The following is a 17,107-nucleotide window of genomic DNA, read 5'->3' on the forward strand; positions in this document are numbered from 1 at the left end:
ACAAGGGGAATCATATTTGGCAATTAAACAAAGGGGAGACAGCAAGCAGAGCAGTCAGGGAGTACCAACCTTTGAGTTAATCAGTGACTCGGCGACGTAGTTGTGGAGCGATTGCAGAGGTGATCGGTTCTGATTTTGATTTGCAATTAATTCTTGCTTGTTTCAAATTTCGTTTAACCTGTGCTCCGATCTGAGACACATACACTTGGGCACTTGGCACTTAAGCACTCACACTGAGACACATTCACGTGAACGGGAAAAACAAAAGGAAAACTGGGAGTCGACACTGCTGGCTAGCTGGCTGGCTGGCTGGCTTTTGTAAACAATTCCGCGATTAGGCCTTAGCAGCGCTGCGCTACAATGAAATTGTAAATAATACGAAACGGACATTAATTCCCTGTTTTCGTTATATAAAGATTAGAGCGAAATTATAATAACTTTTTCGCTGGACGTGATGGGATGTTCGAACACTCGAAGGTGTTGACTTTTCAGATTAGATTATTTTATTTTCAGCACACTCGTTTCACTGCCGTTGCCCAACTAATTATCAGCCATTTTGTTCAACACCGAATAAATCACAAACACGCAACAGCAACAGCAACAACAACAACAACAACTAGACTATCCAAATGAACCTATTTTAATAAAAAAAAAAAAATAAAACAAAAGAAGGCGAAAATTATTCAGGCGCGCGCTTCCACTTTGGACTGGAGAGTCGAGAGTCGACTTTCCAATCGGAACACGCATCGAAACTGATCGGAAAAGAATAGAGGCCACAGAGGATGTCCGCGGCACTCAAATTCAGGCCTTGATTCGATTTTCTGTCCAATAGACAATTACTACAAGAGTCAGACGGAGCAAATAAAAGTATTTGGCCGTGGAAAATTTCCAAACTTTTTGGTGCCTCTTCCAGCAGGCGACGCCATGTGTGCTTGTGAATGCGCAACAGCTGATCGCAGCCTATTGATTTTTTATGGACGGAGCTGGCTGGAAGGTTTTATTTTCCACCAGACCGACGGGCAGTTGAGCAAACAGAAGCGGAGGAGTGCACCGTCTGCTGGGCGCACTGGCCGGAATAAAAAGCGAAAACTGATGGCATTCTGGGCTGGATGCTGGATGCTGGATGTTGCTGTGTTGCTGTTGTGGTCGCCGTTGCAATTGCAATTTCCTTGGCTCCGTTTCCGTTCGCGCACAATTAAAAGCTCGGTACGCAGCTTATCACAAAATAATATTTCAAAGCACACACTTGTATCCGATTTGCAAGCCAAATCCGTATCCAGCTATTTGTTGTTACTCTCAGCGCTGTGTCGCTGGCACAATTCCACGCACCGATCGCGATAAAATGGCTGGAGGTTTTCTTTATCTCGCTTCTCGGTGGCACTCACATGCGAAAAACTTGTTAAAACGAAGAGACGGCAACAACAAAAAACCGACAAAAACAATCCGACAGCCAGAGTGGGAGCCAGGGTTGTCAACATATCAATATATCGATATTCCTTGTGTAAAGTGATATTTTCAAACCGATATGTGCATTGTGGCTCAATATCGAAAATAGAATATATTATATTAAATTATATTTCGACTTGGTGTTGCATACCCAAGACGTGTTATTAAATGTGACTATTGGCGAAAACTATTTGATTTTTATAATTTTTTGTTTGATTTTCACATTTTATTCGATTTTTGGTTTGTACCTTTGCTTCGTGCCTTCAGCTCGTTTTGAACATACTAAGCCTGTCGAGCAAAGTTGTGCGTGGGAGCGAGAGATCCGATGTTCCGTCCCTGTTCGATACAACTCGACAATACGCAACATGTTGCAACCGAAATATCGATACATGACGATTGACTGAGGTCACACAGATAATCACATTTAAAAGTTTATTATGTTGTAATACAAGATGTTTCATAATCCTTATAATAAAACATTTATTTAAATCAGGCGTATGCCAAAATATATCGTACGTATTTATTAAAAAAAAATACTATCGAAAAGATTTTTTCCATTATCTCGCAGCCCTAGATATTCTCTGAATATCAGTGTTGCAATATTTCTCACTGACAGAGACAAAAAGATAGACCGATTCACCCTGTGCACATTATTTTCACAACAACTCTTCCATATTATCTCAAATAGCTCGCAGTAAACCATCAGTGGTTATTATATATTTAAATTCGTTTTAAAAAGAAAAATTTGAATTCGATGTTTTATTTGGCGAACACATGCCAGTTTTTTTTTCATTAATCACCCTGTGTTAGTTCAAATTTTAGCGGGAAAACGATTGCACTTCCTAACACTATTCCCAAATAAAATACCAATTGATTTCTCACCAATAGGTGGCGCTAAATTCTTTATTTAAATTTTTGAATATTAAAAAATATTCTGCTACGAAAAGGCTATAATCGATAAATCTATTAAATGGCAATATGAAGATTCTTTAGAAATAAATATTTACAACCCATGAAATCCTGAAACCCACGAAATCAAGAAATATTTGCCTTGGCATGCCATTCATTAGTAAAGGCATTCAAAATATTCATACCCACAGAACTCTTTTGAAACTTCAGAAATAAAATCAATAAAAATGGCGCATTGCATTGTGACTAGCCTTGGAGGCCGCCACCAGAAACAGCAAAACAGCAAAAGTGGTAGGAACCGAAAAGGACTCCTTTACCACCATCGCCCACCCGCCAACTCCACTTTCACACGCCGGCCGGATTCTATTCACTCACCTGCTCAATGTCGAAGTCCCATTCGGGGGAAGGCGAGCGAGCTGCTCGGCCACCAGGCGGCGGAGTGCCCAGGGCCGGGGACCCGGCTTGCGGCTCTTCGGGTATCACGGCGAAGCGTCCTCGCTGCAGGATGGGAGAAATGGCGCCGTAATTAGCTGCAACGAAGGGAAGGAGAGGCCAACAGTTAGCACCAGACACAACAAAAAGTGAAATCATTAGTGGCTTCGAAACACTTTAAAATTACAAGCATGCTGATAAGATTTCCCTTTGTATTGATATTTTTGTAATTAAAATATCCATTGCATACTTATTAGCGCGCTGTTTGAACTAAGAATATAACTAAAAAATTAATGTAATTCCTGTTAACTATATTCGAATATAAATATATAATAATTCTAATCAAGATCTAACATTTTCGTGCTAGAAATTCGCTATAAGGTCACCATGGCTTATAATAAGTAAAAAAATAAGTAAAAATGAAATTATTAATTTTTATGCTTAAATTTACATTAATTTAATCTTTAGTAAAGTACTTACAAGTGGGCATCAGGCGAAATCGACCCAACGTTGTCTCCGGCGGACCCTGCGGCGTCGAGGAGGTGACGCGGAAGCGACCGCGTCGGGCGGCGGCGACATCCTCATAGTTGCCACCCCCCGCCGCTCCTCCAACACTGCTGTGCATGCTGTGGCTGCTTCGACTCGCGCTTCAACACAAACTGCAATTCGAGTGGAAGGAATATGAAAACAACGGGGTAGTTAGTCAAAATCAATATAGCGGTCAGATTTAGTCGGAGAGTGTGATTTAGGGGCAGGAGCTTGGGAGGCATCTGAATGCTGCGCCCTGGGGAAACTCATAATTGAACATTCGGAGGAGTGCACCGAATAGTGCGACAAGAGAATTCCTCGAAAGGGGGCCACCAAGTCATTCAACTGCGAAAGCGAGAGAGCAGCGAAAGGGGTTCTCAGCGAAAGAGAGCAAGGTTGAACAGCTGTCTTCGCGCCACGCGACAACGCGGCGTATGTGTGATATTTCTTTGATTGTCTTTTTTGTGTCTTTTGACAAATTAAAGCGCTGGCCAGGCATTTAAAATTGCCGCTCGCCTTTGTTATTCCTCAATTCAGCTCGTGACGAATTTCTCTGGATTTTTATTAGTTTGCCTGCATGACACATATTTGTTCTGCTAGTTCTGCTAAGAAAACAATTTAATTCAGCCGTCATGGCTGGACACATCAATGCTTGTTGTACTATGTGTCACTGGTTATATTTAAAAATTATTATAAAAATTATTTTAGTTATTCAACGTCACTGATTCAAGCAATTGGTCGTATATTTGTCTCTCAAATTCCTTGTTCTATTTTTTAGAATTGATTTCTTTGTTTCTTATTTACGTAAACAGAGCACAGAGTAGAAATTTAAATGGGATCACTGTTGTCCACCTGCGTTGTATTTACCTCAATGAGTCCCTTTCTTGTTTGTTTTTTTATATTATTTAACTTTATTTAGAGCACATAACAGCATAATTTTCACTTCAAATGGTGCCAATACTGCGACAACAACTTTGGCCCATCACATCAGGCATTTCAAGTAATTTCTGGTCACTTCTGGTGAAATTTCCAAAGCGAATTCTCTCCTGCTTAGCGGCAAAAACGAAAAAAGTTTGCATAACACGCACAACCAAACATGCAAACACTATATATATCACTCATACGCCGCATATACGGACTGTGGGTCAGATCGTCCCATTGTCCCATCCGTAGGACTGCGTGCTGTTTAATATATTATTGATTTTTTTCGCGATGCTCCGGTTAGAGTTTACTCCTCGATGCCCGACAAATTAACACCGAAACACTAAAAACACTGCCATAAAAAAAACACACTTTTAGCGCGCAGCAAACACTCTTCGACTGGGCAATTGGAATAATAAAAACAAAAGGTTCCCGGAGAAAAATAAACTGGCGGCGGGAGAGAAAGAGCGAAGCGATGCTGCCGCTGTGGAATTTCTCGTTTGTTTTATGCAACTGCCAAAAATGAAATTGGCGTGGCCAAGTCGGGGCGAACCAAGTCCGAAAACGAAAACGAAACGCGGCCAAAATGCATGCAGCACCAAAATAAACCCAACCCGAATCCAAGGCGAGAAGCGAGTGGCCAAAATGCAATCGCTAATTGGCAAAGAGAGCGAGCGGCACAGTGAGAAGAGTGCATTTCGGACACACGGAGAAAAAGTGGTACAATAAAATGAATGATATTATTTTATAAATTGGAAGGACATGTTTGCTAATTAATTAAATATATATTTAATATATTTAAAAATACATGCCTACATAAATGTGTTATATAAACATTTTTCTCTGTGCCATTGGGTTCATTTACTTTTTGCAAAAACAAACGGAGAAGGATGGAACTATGGTCGCATGTGCATTTTTCATTTTCGAGAGAGCGAGCAGCATTACATTTAATTCTAAAAGCCCAGAAGAGAGAACGGTTGGGAGAGCCCATAGAAAGAGCCAGAAATTGCGTATACGCCATGGTACTATGGGACTTTGTGCATTTTTCTGGCATTTTATATTTCCAGTAGACCAAAGGAGATATTTGACTGCGGTTTTTTACATTATATTGATTGACACCCTAAGAAGGCAGAAAATCGGGAATTTTACATGTTAATATTAAAATTTTAGGGTTGGGGTGTAAAAGTTCGATGTTCTCTTAATGCATCTTTAACAATTTTGTTATTTAATTTGAAAACTCTTAAAAATGCCAGAAAAACTAGGAAAAGTTTCCATAGTGCATGGGAGAAGCTTTTCCAACAGCTGTTTGGCAAACACGTGAGCGCATCCTCCTCCATACAGGGGACGGGGGGAAGGGATATGTTGCATGCAGATTTTGGGGGCACAGGATGAGGACATGGAAATATTGAGTGACTCATCTGTTCACGCCGTGCCATAATCCTTTCGTGCTACTAGGAAGTAGGTCTCCGAGCTGGGTCGAAGCAAGAAAAAAGCATTACTATTTAAATTCATATAACCAGGAAGCATATTAGCCATTTCAAATACAATTTGAAAGTGAAAAGTCCTATTCTCTGTGCAGAAACACCTAAACATAGACCGCCCATCCATCATTATTTTCAACAGCTCATATCCCAACAATTTTCACGTTTCGCTTGGCGAAGAATTTTACGCGATTTGCGTCTGTAGAAAGACGTCTGTAGAAAGAGTTTGTTATTTTGCTTTTCTTTCGGTTTCGGGCTCACGTCCAAACATGTGACTTGAAAGCCCCCACTGGGTGACATCATGGGCAGTGGGCGGCGATGGGGCGGGGGCGGAGGCGGGTAAGGACTAGTGGGTGGCGGCCCAGAGTGATGTCTAGCGGGCAGACAGTTGGGCACACACGAACTTGACAAATGAATTATGAAATGAAGAAAGGGAAAGAGTTTACTTTATAAATAGCGTCCGAGAAGCCCCCGTTCTCCTCGAATCTGTTTTTATTGGCCGCCAAATTGGCTTCTGCTTTGCCGTTTGAAAATGTCAAATGCGTTTGTTGGCCTCAGGTGAGTCGTGACGACAGAAGCGCGAAAGTAAAAGTTGTAAGGTACTTTTGGGGTGGGTTACTAGCCATTTAAATTGAAGATTATTTTGAATCTGACAACTGACATATTAGTTTATCATTGTCCTGACAGTAGTTTTGGATCATCATCCAGCTACAGAGTGATTTGCAGAACCAAGGAACATATCCTCCACGCACTATCCATCTCTCTGGCTTCACCGACCTGGCACTATCAGTGTGAAGGGCGCCTCTGAGTGGCGTTATTTGTACATCTGTTTGTGCATTTGCGACACTGGGCCCGCCCGCCTGTTATTTATGCATGTGCTCTTTGTTTTGCTCGGCTGTCATTATTTCATTGTTGAACTTGTGCGGGCGATAAGGCGCCGGCCGTCACTATCTGTCCGGATAGAAGAAGAGAGGCGAGCCGCAAGCATAAATCACTTTTCCACAATTATTCCGTTTGGCGACACGTTGATAAGTGGAGTGGGCATGGCATTAAATTAGGGCCATAACACAAATTTTTACATAATGTTTGACGGGAGCTGCCTCGCCGGCTTTGTTTTTTATCGCCTGCAAAAAAAGGATCCAACCGGCAAAATGCTAACGGTACACATCGAGTAGAAACATAGAATTCGAAAGAGAGAGAGAGAGAGAGCAGTCATTGCTTTGGGGGTGTCTGCACCCCTCTTTGCTCTTACAACATGTGAGCAAAAATTTACAACGCCTGCAGCTCGCCATTATCTCGAATTTATAAGCATTGGACTTAATTTATGTTTGTATTTGCCTTTGTTTTCGTGTCCCCTCTCACTTTCGATCGAATTTAGTTGCTAAAATTAATCCAAGCACTAAAAGGCACTCACACCCACACACGCACGGACGTCACCAGGGCAAATACACACAAATACACCAAACAGCTGGCAGCAGCGCCAACGGAAAACAACAACATCACGACTGAGAAACAAAACTCACCCAATAGGAAAATATTTTATTTGATTTATGCAAACGAGCAGCGAATTCGTTGCGCCCTAATATTTTGGCTCTTCAAAAGCACATCCAGCACTGGTTCGACACATTAAATTCACTATTTTTTGCACATTTGCCTTCCCCGGAAGCACTCTTAATTTTCTATTTCATTTTCCCGCGGCTGATTCACTAATATCCTTTTTTTTTATTTTGGTTTTTTTTCGCAACTTCAGCGAGAATTTCACGTTCAATATTATTATCTTATTTAATACCGTCACGTTTATGCGTCGCTGCCTTCTTGGTATGATAAGCACAACGAAAACTTAAATTGTGCATTTTAAAAACATTCCGAAAATTTTAGACCGCATCTGCAACGGCAGAAGTGTTAGGGTTGTCACGGTATGGCACTGTTTTGTGTAACAAATATCGATAAGTTTTGAGTACAGTGCTGGGTAATAGTAAAAAATTGCTTTAAAATTAACTTTTAATTTTAAATAAAATGAGTAAAGGTTAATGAGCAAACTTCTCGTTTTCTGCCTGAAGATTGATTGAAAATCAAATAAGTAAACCCCTTGAACTAAATAACGGTGAAAAAGAGGATTTCACGCGCATATTATCTGATATCAACATTGGTATGAAAAAAATTCAATAAAGGTATACAAAATTGTACATTTTAAAATATTCCTCCACGACTTGTGTCTGTTTTATATTTTTGTTGCACGGAAAATAAAACCTATTTTCAAACTTGTAATTTAAAATATTTAAATAAATGGGATTAATTTAGGCCTTTTAATAATAAATAAATACAATCTCACCTAGGCAGGTTTTATTTTCAATGACTGATATATTTCTGTATATCCTTAAAACACGGGACAACAAAAAACCTAAATGGAATTAAATCAAAATTTTCCAACAAGCAATCAAGTGGAAACGTAGTCTACTTGGTCTCTCGCGCGAAATACTTACTCTTTAAATCCTGGAAAAAGAACTTTTTGTCCTTTTTGCCAAGACAAAAAAATTTAATATTAAAATTTTATAAAGTCAAACAAAAGTTGCTCAAACAACCATATTAACAAACTAAACAAATATTTTTTTTTTATTTGCAATTAGTTTAACAAAATAATATCAACACATATTTTTTTTTAGTTTATCTATAAGCACAAACTTTAAAATAAATAAGTGCATTTGATATCGAACATTGATTTTGCAGCATAAATTTTGTAGTTCCAACTAAGCTAATTATTCCAGAAGAAAGCGATATATTAAAAGTAGCAAAAGCTCCAAAAGAAAAAAAACAACAAAAATATATATATTTGTTTGAATTCTTTTTACTGTATTAATGTAGAAGTCGAATATAAATTTAAAAAATTTTTCTAAACGTTTCGCCAATGCAGCTGCTTGTAGTTTTTTCTTTCTTCTAAGAAATTTTATAAAGTCAAACAAAAGTTTCTTAAATAACCATATTAACAAACTAAACAACTATTTTTTTTTTTGGAAAACGCTTTAAACGTGTTTTTTTATTCAGATCGGACGCAGACAGAAAATGTTTACTTCCACGGCTACTGCTACGAGGAGTAGCCTCCTCGCGCACACTAAGGCATGGAGTTCGTCACCTGCTTGGACGGCCGTCCCCAGTGATATTTACAGTCTAAATATAAGCATAAAGAAAAATAATAAAGGAACTTTTTAAAATAATAAAGTTTGAAGTTGCAAAAATATCTCTAATAATTTCAATAAACATTTTCATATGTGAAATGTTTAAAAATTTGTCAACTTTTTTCTCCTTTTTTTTGTCATGGAATTAATTAATAAAAATCGTATTAAAAAACCGCATTGAAATCATTTTACTGAACAACATAGTTGTTTTGCTATTTTAGAACCAATAATTTATTAACTTAAATCGACGCTTTGCTGATTGTGGGTGAAGAATGCTGAGTTGGCTAAAGCTAAACCTTTTGTACGATTGCAATTCCAGGAAGGTTAAGACGTGGCCCAGCAGCCGCATGAGCCACATACAACATATAAAGCTTATATGTTTATTTAAATTCGGCTATGTACTTTTTCTTTTCGTCGATCAGCTTGCCTTCAACGGGTAGCTTCTTGGCCGCAGATGACGGTGCTGACTTCTTGCCGTATATCATGTCAATAAAGAGGGCCGAAAACACAAGAACTGCTCCAAACCATTGGCGGGCGATGAGGACGTTACCGAAGAGCAACACGGAGCAGAGGACAGTGAAAAATTTTCGAGTGGTGGTAACTACGGAACAGGCCAGTGGCCCGAAGCTCGCCACCATTAAGAAAATGAAGAACTGGCCGAGTACGCCACACACGGCAATCAGCGAAAGATGGGTCCAGGCTTCGGGATGACGCAGTGTGAAGTACAAAAACTCCTTGGCCTCACCTGAAAATAAATAAATCCAGTATTGATGGCCTAATACATATAAATTAAATTCCCAAAACAGACCTGTAAAAAGCATAGCAAAACCCAGCATCAGGGTGCTCCAGAAGTTCATGGCCCTCATCATTTGCTGACCCGAGGGCGAACTAGCTGCTCGGATACGTTCCTGCACTGCACCCGTCAAGCCGTCCATGGACAGGCTTAGGAAAAGTAAGACCTCGCCCAGTAGGGTCGTCTCCGCCGGAAGATTAGACACTTTACCCTCCTTGTACATAAAAAGGATAACTCCCACGACGATTGTTAACACACAGGCATACCGGGTAAAACTGTACGATTTTCTACCAATCAGCACACCGAGAATCATTACGGGAATCGGTTTCGCGGATTTTCCGACTACAGCGGTGGGATACGGAACCCAGCGCATGGCCATGTTAGTGGAGACCATGGCCAGAAGGTAAGTAAGCGAACAGGCCACGTAGGAACCGGAATGTGTTGTGTCTTCCTTTTGGGGTCTCACCGTCAAAAGTACTAAAATGGGAAGGTTAAAAATGAGGACTATGGAGAAAATAACTGCTTACATTTTGCAAACACATAGTTGCAGAGGCACTGCACCCAAACCAGGGCCAGCGCGTAGGTGAAACGCTCGCCCACGGATCCGTCCGTTTGCACTTGGTCACCATAGCGGCCTCTCGTTAGCTTCTCCTGCACGATTCCATACAGAAAGTAGCAGACAAAGATGCCCACGGCGTATATCACGAAACGGCTGCGTTCTGGCAGATGCATGGCGGGTGTCTTTGGGTCCTCGAAGCTGCTAATTGGGCCGTGGTTTTCGCGGCACTGCATCAAACAATTGATCCCAGCGGCTGCAGGTGCCGTGATTTTGTTGATTACAGAGACCTAATACGTGGTACATGGCGGAGATATTGTTGCCAGACCTAAAGATGGAAGTGGCACCGTTGCCAGACTGCTAGATGGCAATATTTTAATTTAAAAATACAAATTTAGGTTGAAACCAACATTTTAATTGCTATCGAGTGCACCATAAGAAGGACCAATGGAGAATCACCAGGAGAAGCAAAATTCGAAGGACATCCAGGTGTACACATACAATTGTAAAAAACAAAAAACGTTTCTATACAGGCGATGCCATTATATGGAGGTTTGGAGAGAATTTTAAGTTAAGTTAAAACCACACTTAATTATTGGGGCAGTAAAAAAATGTATACTTAAGAATTAGAAAAATCATGATAAAAATTAATGATATAATAGAGAAAAATGAAAACTAATTCCTAAATTAGTTTTTATAATTTTTTTTTTTTTACATTTTTTGTTTTATTTATGTTAATATAAAGAACTTAATTTACTTTTAGTATATTAAAACAATAATTATAATTACAAATTTAAAATGCATTACACACCATATGTTATTTAAATGTGATAATTAATACCTTTATTCAATAATCCACCAGACTTCCAACAACGTCTCCTTTGAAGACACCTGCTTTCCGCAATAATGTCATAAAAGGGTCTTAAAATTTTACTCATTATTTTATTTAAGTAATAATAGTTATTTTTTGTTTCATATTCTTTTTTACTCATATTTTGAGTGATAGGAGAACCTGACATTATTTAGAAACATTTTATGATGATCCGAATGGTATAAATATTATTTTCGCATTTGACTTTTATGCTGATTAAAGTAATTCACATCCAGGATGTTCCTTCAAAATAAACATCTGCAGTCTGCGCTGCTCCAGTGTGGTGATAACCCATCACTATTTCGACTAGGAGAGCTCAACCTACTACTTGATAAACTTACTGTACAAGAGACACCAGAAGATATATTTCTTCATCGACACAAAAATAAAGTACTCCACACCAAGACACGATTCAATCTGGTTTTAAAAGAGGGATATTATTTTTATACATATTTCAATTTTTATTGGTTTTTTTGTTGTAAAGAAATTTAATTTCGTTTATTTGGTTTTAAAATATACTTTTAAAATACAATAAACTTTATTCACACATACCCATTAGGGTATGGGTCCCCTTGTTGTTATACTGGTAATGCACTTGAAGTATTTGAAGTTAGTGAATGTACTTCGTTCCCGTAGAAAATACACCCCCCTGCATGACACTATCTTTCAATGCGGCTTAAGGGCCTAGACAACAACAAACAAGCGATTATCGGCCTAAAAAGCAACAGTTATGCGGTAGTTGGTAAAATAATAAATTGATGCGGCGACTAGACCTTAGATGCTATCAAAACGAACAAAAACAATTTGAAAACGAAAAGAGGAAACTGAGAAGGAGTAATGCTTTAGATATTTCACAGCGACATTTGCATGGGTGGCAGCCAGGTGTAGAAAAGAATATAAGCTGCGCTGGAGACGACATTGGAGGTGTCCAAAGCGGAAACAATCTGATCGTCGAATTTGAACCACCTGCCGTAGTTTGCACTCTTACAGAAGGCGGTGTAGTGTCCACCCTCCATGGTGCCGTAGTGGTTGGAAACGGCGTAAAGTTGGTAAGTTTTTGGCGTAACGGCTCGAGATTCCGCCCGAGCTATATACGGAGTCATTTCCAGATTATCCAATGGAAAACGCAGATAGTTTTGTTTTTTTATGTAGGCACCTGTGTTGCCCGGATCCGCATAAAATCTGTTTCAACAAATATTTAAATAAATATCATAGAAATTTAGCAAAATGATATATTACTATCAAAACTCACCGCTTCAGGTGCACTACTAGTACTGGAGGCAGCTTGGATATATCTAGCTTTTTAATTGCATCTCTCTTGGTGTTGCAGTTCGGACAATTCCAGCCTTGGATGCGCTCCCCGCTAAAGTACATGTCCATGCACTGGTTCAGCTGACACACATTTGAGTTCGGCGGCAGCTCTAGACTGAGATTCGAGAAGCACTCGTAGGTGGCAGATTCCTTGTTGCAGGCCACGCACTTGACGGTGCTCTTAATCTGACCGTAGAATAAATGCAGGATCATACTTTCTTTGGCCTTTGTAAACTCCAGCCATGCCTTTTCCGAAGCACTGATTGTTTCCCTCTGGCGAGCCACATGCAGCGTTTGTAGGTCCGAGTGCAGCCAGTCCATCAGTATGGTGAGAAACTCGTGGGAATCCTGTTGGTCAACGCCACGGAAGATCTTCTGGTACTGACCCACCACATACTGCAATCGAATGAAAGTAAATATGATATATTTTATGCATTTGTACATTGACAACACACCCTCAAATCCCGGCTGGCCACGCACTTATATTGACCGTTCCACAGTTCCTTAATTAGTGCGGCCACCTCCTCGATCACTTGTCCATTTGTTCTATTGCTCCTGCTGATGTAACTTTTGTACTTATCCGAAATGCAATACTCGGTTAGCTGCGGCGTATTACTCAGGCACTGTAAAATGCTGTTCATGTAGCAAGTATTTCCCAGATTTTTAAGACCAGTTAGTCCACGACCCTGAAAATGCAAAAAAAAATATGAAATTAATAAAACTGGTGAAGATCTAACAGAGACAACGAGTTACTCGTCGCAAGGGGAAGATGGAGCTATAAATGCTGTAAGTGGGCGGAGCTGCCGGCAGCTGAAACTTGACGCCCGCCACGCAAATCATTCGCGGAATCCTGTTTGCTTCTTCTTCTCAACAGATTGGCAATTGTACGCGGCTTAGCTTTTTGTTCGAGCATTCTTTGAGTACGGACAGCGAGCGACTGAGCAAGGGACTGACCACTTTCGCCGTCTGGGCGGTTGTCTTCGAAACGTGACCCCACGTTTATTGATTGGACTCGTGTGGCGTCTATTTTTATGTGACCGGGGTGATTCAGCTGCCCATTTTCTTCGACCATCCATCACTTACCACATTCTGACCCTTGACGGGTGAGAAATCACGGACCCGCGCCGGTGAAGACACAGCTTTATTTTGTTGCGGTTTCGTTGCCCGATCAAAAGTGGGTCTTTCGATACGATCCAATGGGATAGGATCCAATTCTTCTTCGGGTAGCTTGAGCAGAGAATCTAGGCTTTCGGAGAGGTCATGTACGCCATCTAAGGGTCTCTTTACTGGCAAAGGACTTGGTGGCGGCGGTGACTTATAATGTTTCTTGGCTTCGCGGGCGATGGCAAGCTGCCGCTCCCTCTCCAAACGCTCTAGTTCGTGCTGCTCGTCAAGCCGTTGGCGTTCCTGAATCTTAGATTCGACGTTTCGGGTGGCCTCCACATCTTTAGACGATATCTTCTGTGGGGTATCCGTTTTTAGCTGTTCCTTATAGCGTGTGACTTCGTCACGTAAACGGTTGTTTTCCAGTATCTGCAGAAAATAAGTTATTGGTGCAATTCACATAAGTACAGTACTTACAAAGTCCTGCTGTCGGCTCTCCAATTGCAGAATCCGGTAGTGCAGTTCTTGGTTATCGGCAGCATCTCCCTCAGCCGTTTGGCGCTTCCACAGCTCGAAGGCGTTTTCCAGCTGCGCATCATTTTGCTCTGCTCGTTGAAGAAACTCCTCCTGATCTCGCATTATCTCGGCGATCGGTTTAGCCTCGATAACCGCTTTCGTCTGGCCCTGTTCATAGGTCTTTAGTGCTGCTGGCTTGCTGGCCCGATTGATGTCTGGTCGTGTCTTAAAATCCCGCGCACTGATGTCCTCCTTCATTGTGATGTCATGAATCGAGGGATACTCGATATCGTCAATGGTTTCAATGTCGTTGTTGTTCTGCTTCGGTGCCTGAACGCTGGGATTGGTGCAGTGAGTGGGATACATCATTATGAAATACTCGTAGCCGCCCTCAACAATTTGAATGGGAGCGCGGTACGTCACATCTGGATCCCACTGAAAATATTACGGTTTTTATTGATTTAATTTCATTGATGTTTTGTATAGTTACATTTTTTAGGATATCCAGAAGCGTTGCAATTGCTGTATTGGCAGCCGGCTGGGCATCTTTCGTGTTCCAGTCCATGAGCACTACCGAGTCCTTGACAGATCGCGAAGCCCACGATGCTTTGGCGCTGCTACTGAGTCGCGCCTGGAGTCTACCCGCCGACATTCTAAAGAATAAATTATGTTGGAATGGAAATTGTAATACATTTTTGTAATACTATATGGGGGTAAATTGGAATACTTACCCAGCCACTATTAGTTCATCGGGCACATTGAACGCGCAGTAGTACGTGAGGTGCGAGATCTCATAGTCGGAACTGGAACGACAGTCCATGACCAGAACCGTTTTCTCTTGCATGCGCCGGTACAGCTCCTGGCAGCTAATCAGCCCCAAGCGGGAAAAATCCGCTGGCTGGGAGGAAACGTTTTTAGTGGTTGATTCAACCACTGTCCGACCATTGACGAAATTGGCGATTGGTTCCACCGTCGAAGGTTTTCCCAGCAGTGCGTAGCGCCGCGCCAGAGAGTTGCTTATCAACTCCAAAGAGTCCATAATGCGACGATTGGCGTCGGTGTCGCCCAGCATTTGACGCACAGTGGACTTGTGGTTGACATAGTCTGACTTTTTGCGGATGGCGGATAACATGTTAAAGTACTTCATATAGGTGATGTAGGCCAACTCTTCGTCGCCTTCTAGACGATACTCCTCTGCAGTGACGTACAGTTTCCTGGCGGTGTTAAGTAGCCTAAGAAGATGTGAGAATGTCAAATCTTACGAATCAGCACAATTTCTTGAAGTTTCAGCTTACATTTTCATATTTCTGTTGCGCAGATCGGGAATACTAGTCATCTTCTCCAGGCCCTCGAGATTGGAGCTCATGTGCAACTTCTTCAACTGGGCCATGTTTTCGGAGGGATCTTCGACTGCCGCACGCTTCCAAAGGTTTCCGGGGGTGGTGTTAAATTGAGCTGGGAGCAATTTCAACTATCAAATTTTTATTTCTCATAGCAAAATTTGTCAATCTGCGGGCTACAACGACAGAAACACTTGTGTGACGATTTCCAGCCTTGTATTTTCTACGTTTTACAGCACTGTTCAAATATTTTTTGAGCGAAAAACTGTGACCGATAACAGTGACTTGCGATAAATTGAATGAAATTTATTGCAATGATACTTGTGTTTTGTCAACAATAATTTTTTTTTTCAATGGGGAAAACTTCAAAGGATAAGCGTGACATATTTTACCGACTGGCCAAGGAGCAGGGCTGGAGGGCGAGAAGCGCTTTTAAATTGCTTCAGGCGGATGAGACGTTCCACCTGTTGGATGGTGCCCCAGAAACCTCGTGTTTTGATTCAAAAAACTTACAAATAACAAATTCCAGGACTTCATCGAGCAGTGGATCTCTGTGCAGCGCCGGGCAGCTGGTCTCAAGTGCTGGCTAAGCACATGTATGAGCCCCTTTCGGAAGAAGACAAGAAAAAGGTCAAGATCATTGCTGTTGATATGCAGGGAATGGCCCCCATCGAAGGTGTTACACAAATGCGGGAGGATATCAGCAAGGAATCCACCGCCGAAGCTATTATAAACTTTTTTGAAGGCGAAAAAGCTCAGATTGTGGTTTGCGATGGCGCCCCAGATTCGACGGGCATGCATGACTTTGATTCTTACGTCCAAATCGAACTGGTCATCACCGCCATTAGCATTGCCACTTACATTCTGGAGGAAGGTGGCTCGTTTGTGTCGAAGATCTACCGCTGTGACAAAACCAGCAAGGCATACACTCAAATGAAGCGCTTTTTCAAAGATGTGTGCGTTTTTAAGCCCTCCGCCTCACGGAATTCCAGCATTGAGGCGTTTGTAATTGGTCGTCAGTTCTGCCTGCCAGAAGGGCACAAGCTCTGCAACTTAACCCTCGAGTGGCAAAATGATCCATCCACATGGATTGAGGAATTTACCGGATATCCTCCCGCTGTCACCGTTCCATTTGTCGGCTACAAGGGAGAATGGGACTCAGATCGCACATACGGCTTGGTATGTTTTACGCAATCTGCAAATGCCCATAATTATGAATTTATTTTGAATTCCAGGATGACGATTATGTGTACCATGAGGCTGTGCAGGAACCACTGACAGCTGCCTATCAAGATGTTAAGAAAAAAACTGCCGAAATTAATATTAAGTACGACCCCATTGTTGAAATACACGATGAGCCTCTGCTTAAGGATTGGGTGGAAAACGTTTTACATCTAGATTACGAACCACCTAAAGCGATTCAAAAACAACGAATTAAGAATAAAACGAAGCCAAAGCAGAATACTGAAGATCAAGCAAGTGTATATGAAGAATCAAAAGAAGATGAAAATCCTTCTGATTCACAGTATCAAGAAACTTTAGAGCATAAAGCTTCCCCCTGTAAGAGCAATACTGGACCAGAAAAAGACAATCAGGACGCTCTAACAGCTAAGAGCCATACATTTACGAATGGAGAGTTAAAAAAAGATGTTAATTGTAATTCAGAGGAAGAAATCTCCTGATATGAACAAAAACATATAGAAAATACATTAAATTCAATATTAAA

The 17,107-nt window shown here is 41.1% G+C and overlaps 4 protein-coding genes across 10 annotated transcripts in view; 1 reads left to right on the forward strand and 3 right to left on the reverse strand.

Annotated features, from left to right (window-relative positions):
- LOC6505807 (5'-AMP-activated protein kinase subunit gamma-1) overlaps positions 1–7,614 on the reverse strand; it is a 63,854-nt gene extending 56,240 nt beyond the window's left edge. Inside the window, exons 1-3 of one of the 6 annotated variants that reach the window (XM_014905313.3) lie at positions 7,241–7,614; positions 3,268–3,446; positions 2,731–2,885 (exon numbers count right to left, since the gene is read on the reverse strand). In XM_014905313.3, coding sequence (XP_014760799.1) covers positions 2,731–2,885; positions 3,268–3,412 — 300 coding nt within the window. In that variant the 5' untranslated portion in view covers positions 3,413–3,446; positions 7,241–7,614. Of the gene's footprint in view, positions 1–69; positions 1,638–2,730; positions 2,886–3,267; positions 3,447–4,182; positions 4,738–7,240 lie in introns of those variants that run through there. The other 5 variants (XM_014905314.3, XM_014905311.3, XM_014905315.3 and 2 more) reach the window with 5 other exon arrangements.
- Positions 7,615–9,054: 1,440 nt separating this feature from the next.
- On the reverse strand, positions 9,055–10,555 carry LOC6505803 (solute carrier family 35 member B1 homolog). The gene is made up of 3 exons (XM_001964367.4): positions 10,211–10,555; positions 9,699–10,160; positions 9,055–9,635 (listed from the first exon to the last, which is right to left on the reverse strand). The coding sequence occupies exons 1-3, from the start codon at positions 10,473–10,475 to the stop codon at positions 9,271–9,273; spliced, it is 1,092 nt and encodes a 363-aa protein (XP_001964403.2). The 5' UTR covers positions 10,476–10,555; the 3' UTR covers positions 9,055–9,270.
- Positions 10,556–11,935: 1,380 nt separating this feature from the next.
- On the reverse strand, positions 11,936–15,613 carry LOC6505802 (ubiquitin carboxyl-terminal hydrolase 8). Of its 2 annotated transcripts, XM_001964366.4 has the most exons (8): positions 15,337–15,613; positions 14,773–15,273; positions 14,532–14,694; positions 14,003–14,476; positions 13,505–13,954; positions 12,877–13,107; positions 12,363–12,817; positions 11,936–12,292 (listed from the first exon to the last, which is right to left on the reverse strand). In XM_001964366.4, the coding sequence occupies exons 1-8, from the start codon at positions 15,429–15,431 to the stop codon at positions 11,962–11,964; spliced, it is 2,700 nt and encodes an 899-aa protein (XP_001964402.1). In that variant the 5' UTR covers positions 15,432–15,613; the 3' UTR covers positions 11,936–11,961. The 2 variants fall into 2 exon arrangements, with proteins under 2 accessions (XP_001964402.1, XP_014760795.1); XM_014905309.3 differs by lacking the exons at positions 13,505–13,954; positions 14,003–14,476; positions 14,532–14,694; positions 14,773–15,273; positions 15,337–15,613 and adding an exon at positions 13,175–13,360.
- Positions 15,614–17,107, forward strand: LOC6505715 (putative tRNA (cytidine(32)/guanosine(34)-2'-O)-methyltransferase 2). The gene is made up of 3 exons (XM_001964365.4): positions 15,614–15,855; positions 15,911–16,560; positions 16,617–17,107. Exons 1-3 carry the CDS (start codon positions 15,735–15,737, stop codon positions 17,061–17,063), a joined length of 1,218 nt encoding a protein of 405 aa, XP_001964401.1. The 5' UTR covers positions 15,614–15,734; the 3' UTR covers positions 17,064–17,107.

The sequence above is a fragment of the Drosophila ananassae genome, chromosome 2L (genome assembly GCF_017639315.1).
Source record: "Drosophila ananassae strain 14024-0371.13 chromosome 2L, ASM1763931v2, whole genome shotgun sequence".
NCBI lineage: Eukaryota > Metazoa > Arthropoda > Insecta > Diptera > Drosophilidae > Drosophila > Drosophila ananassae.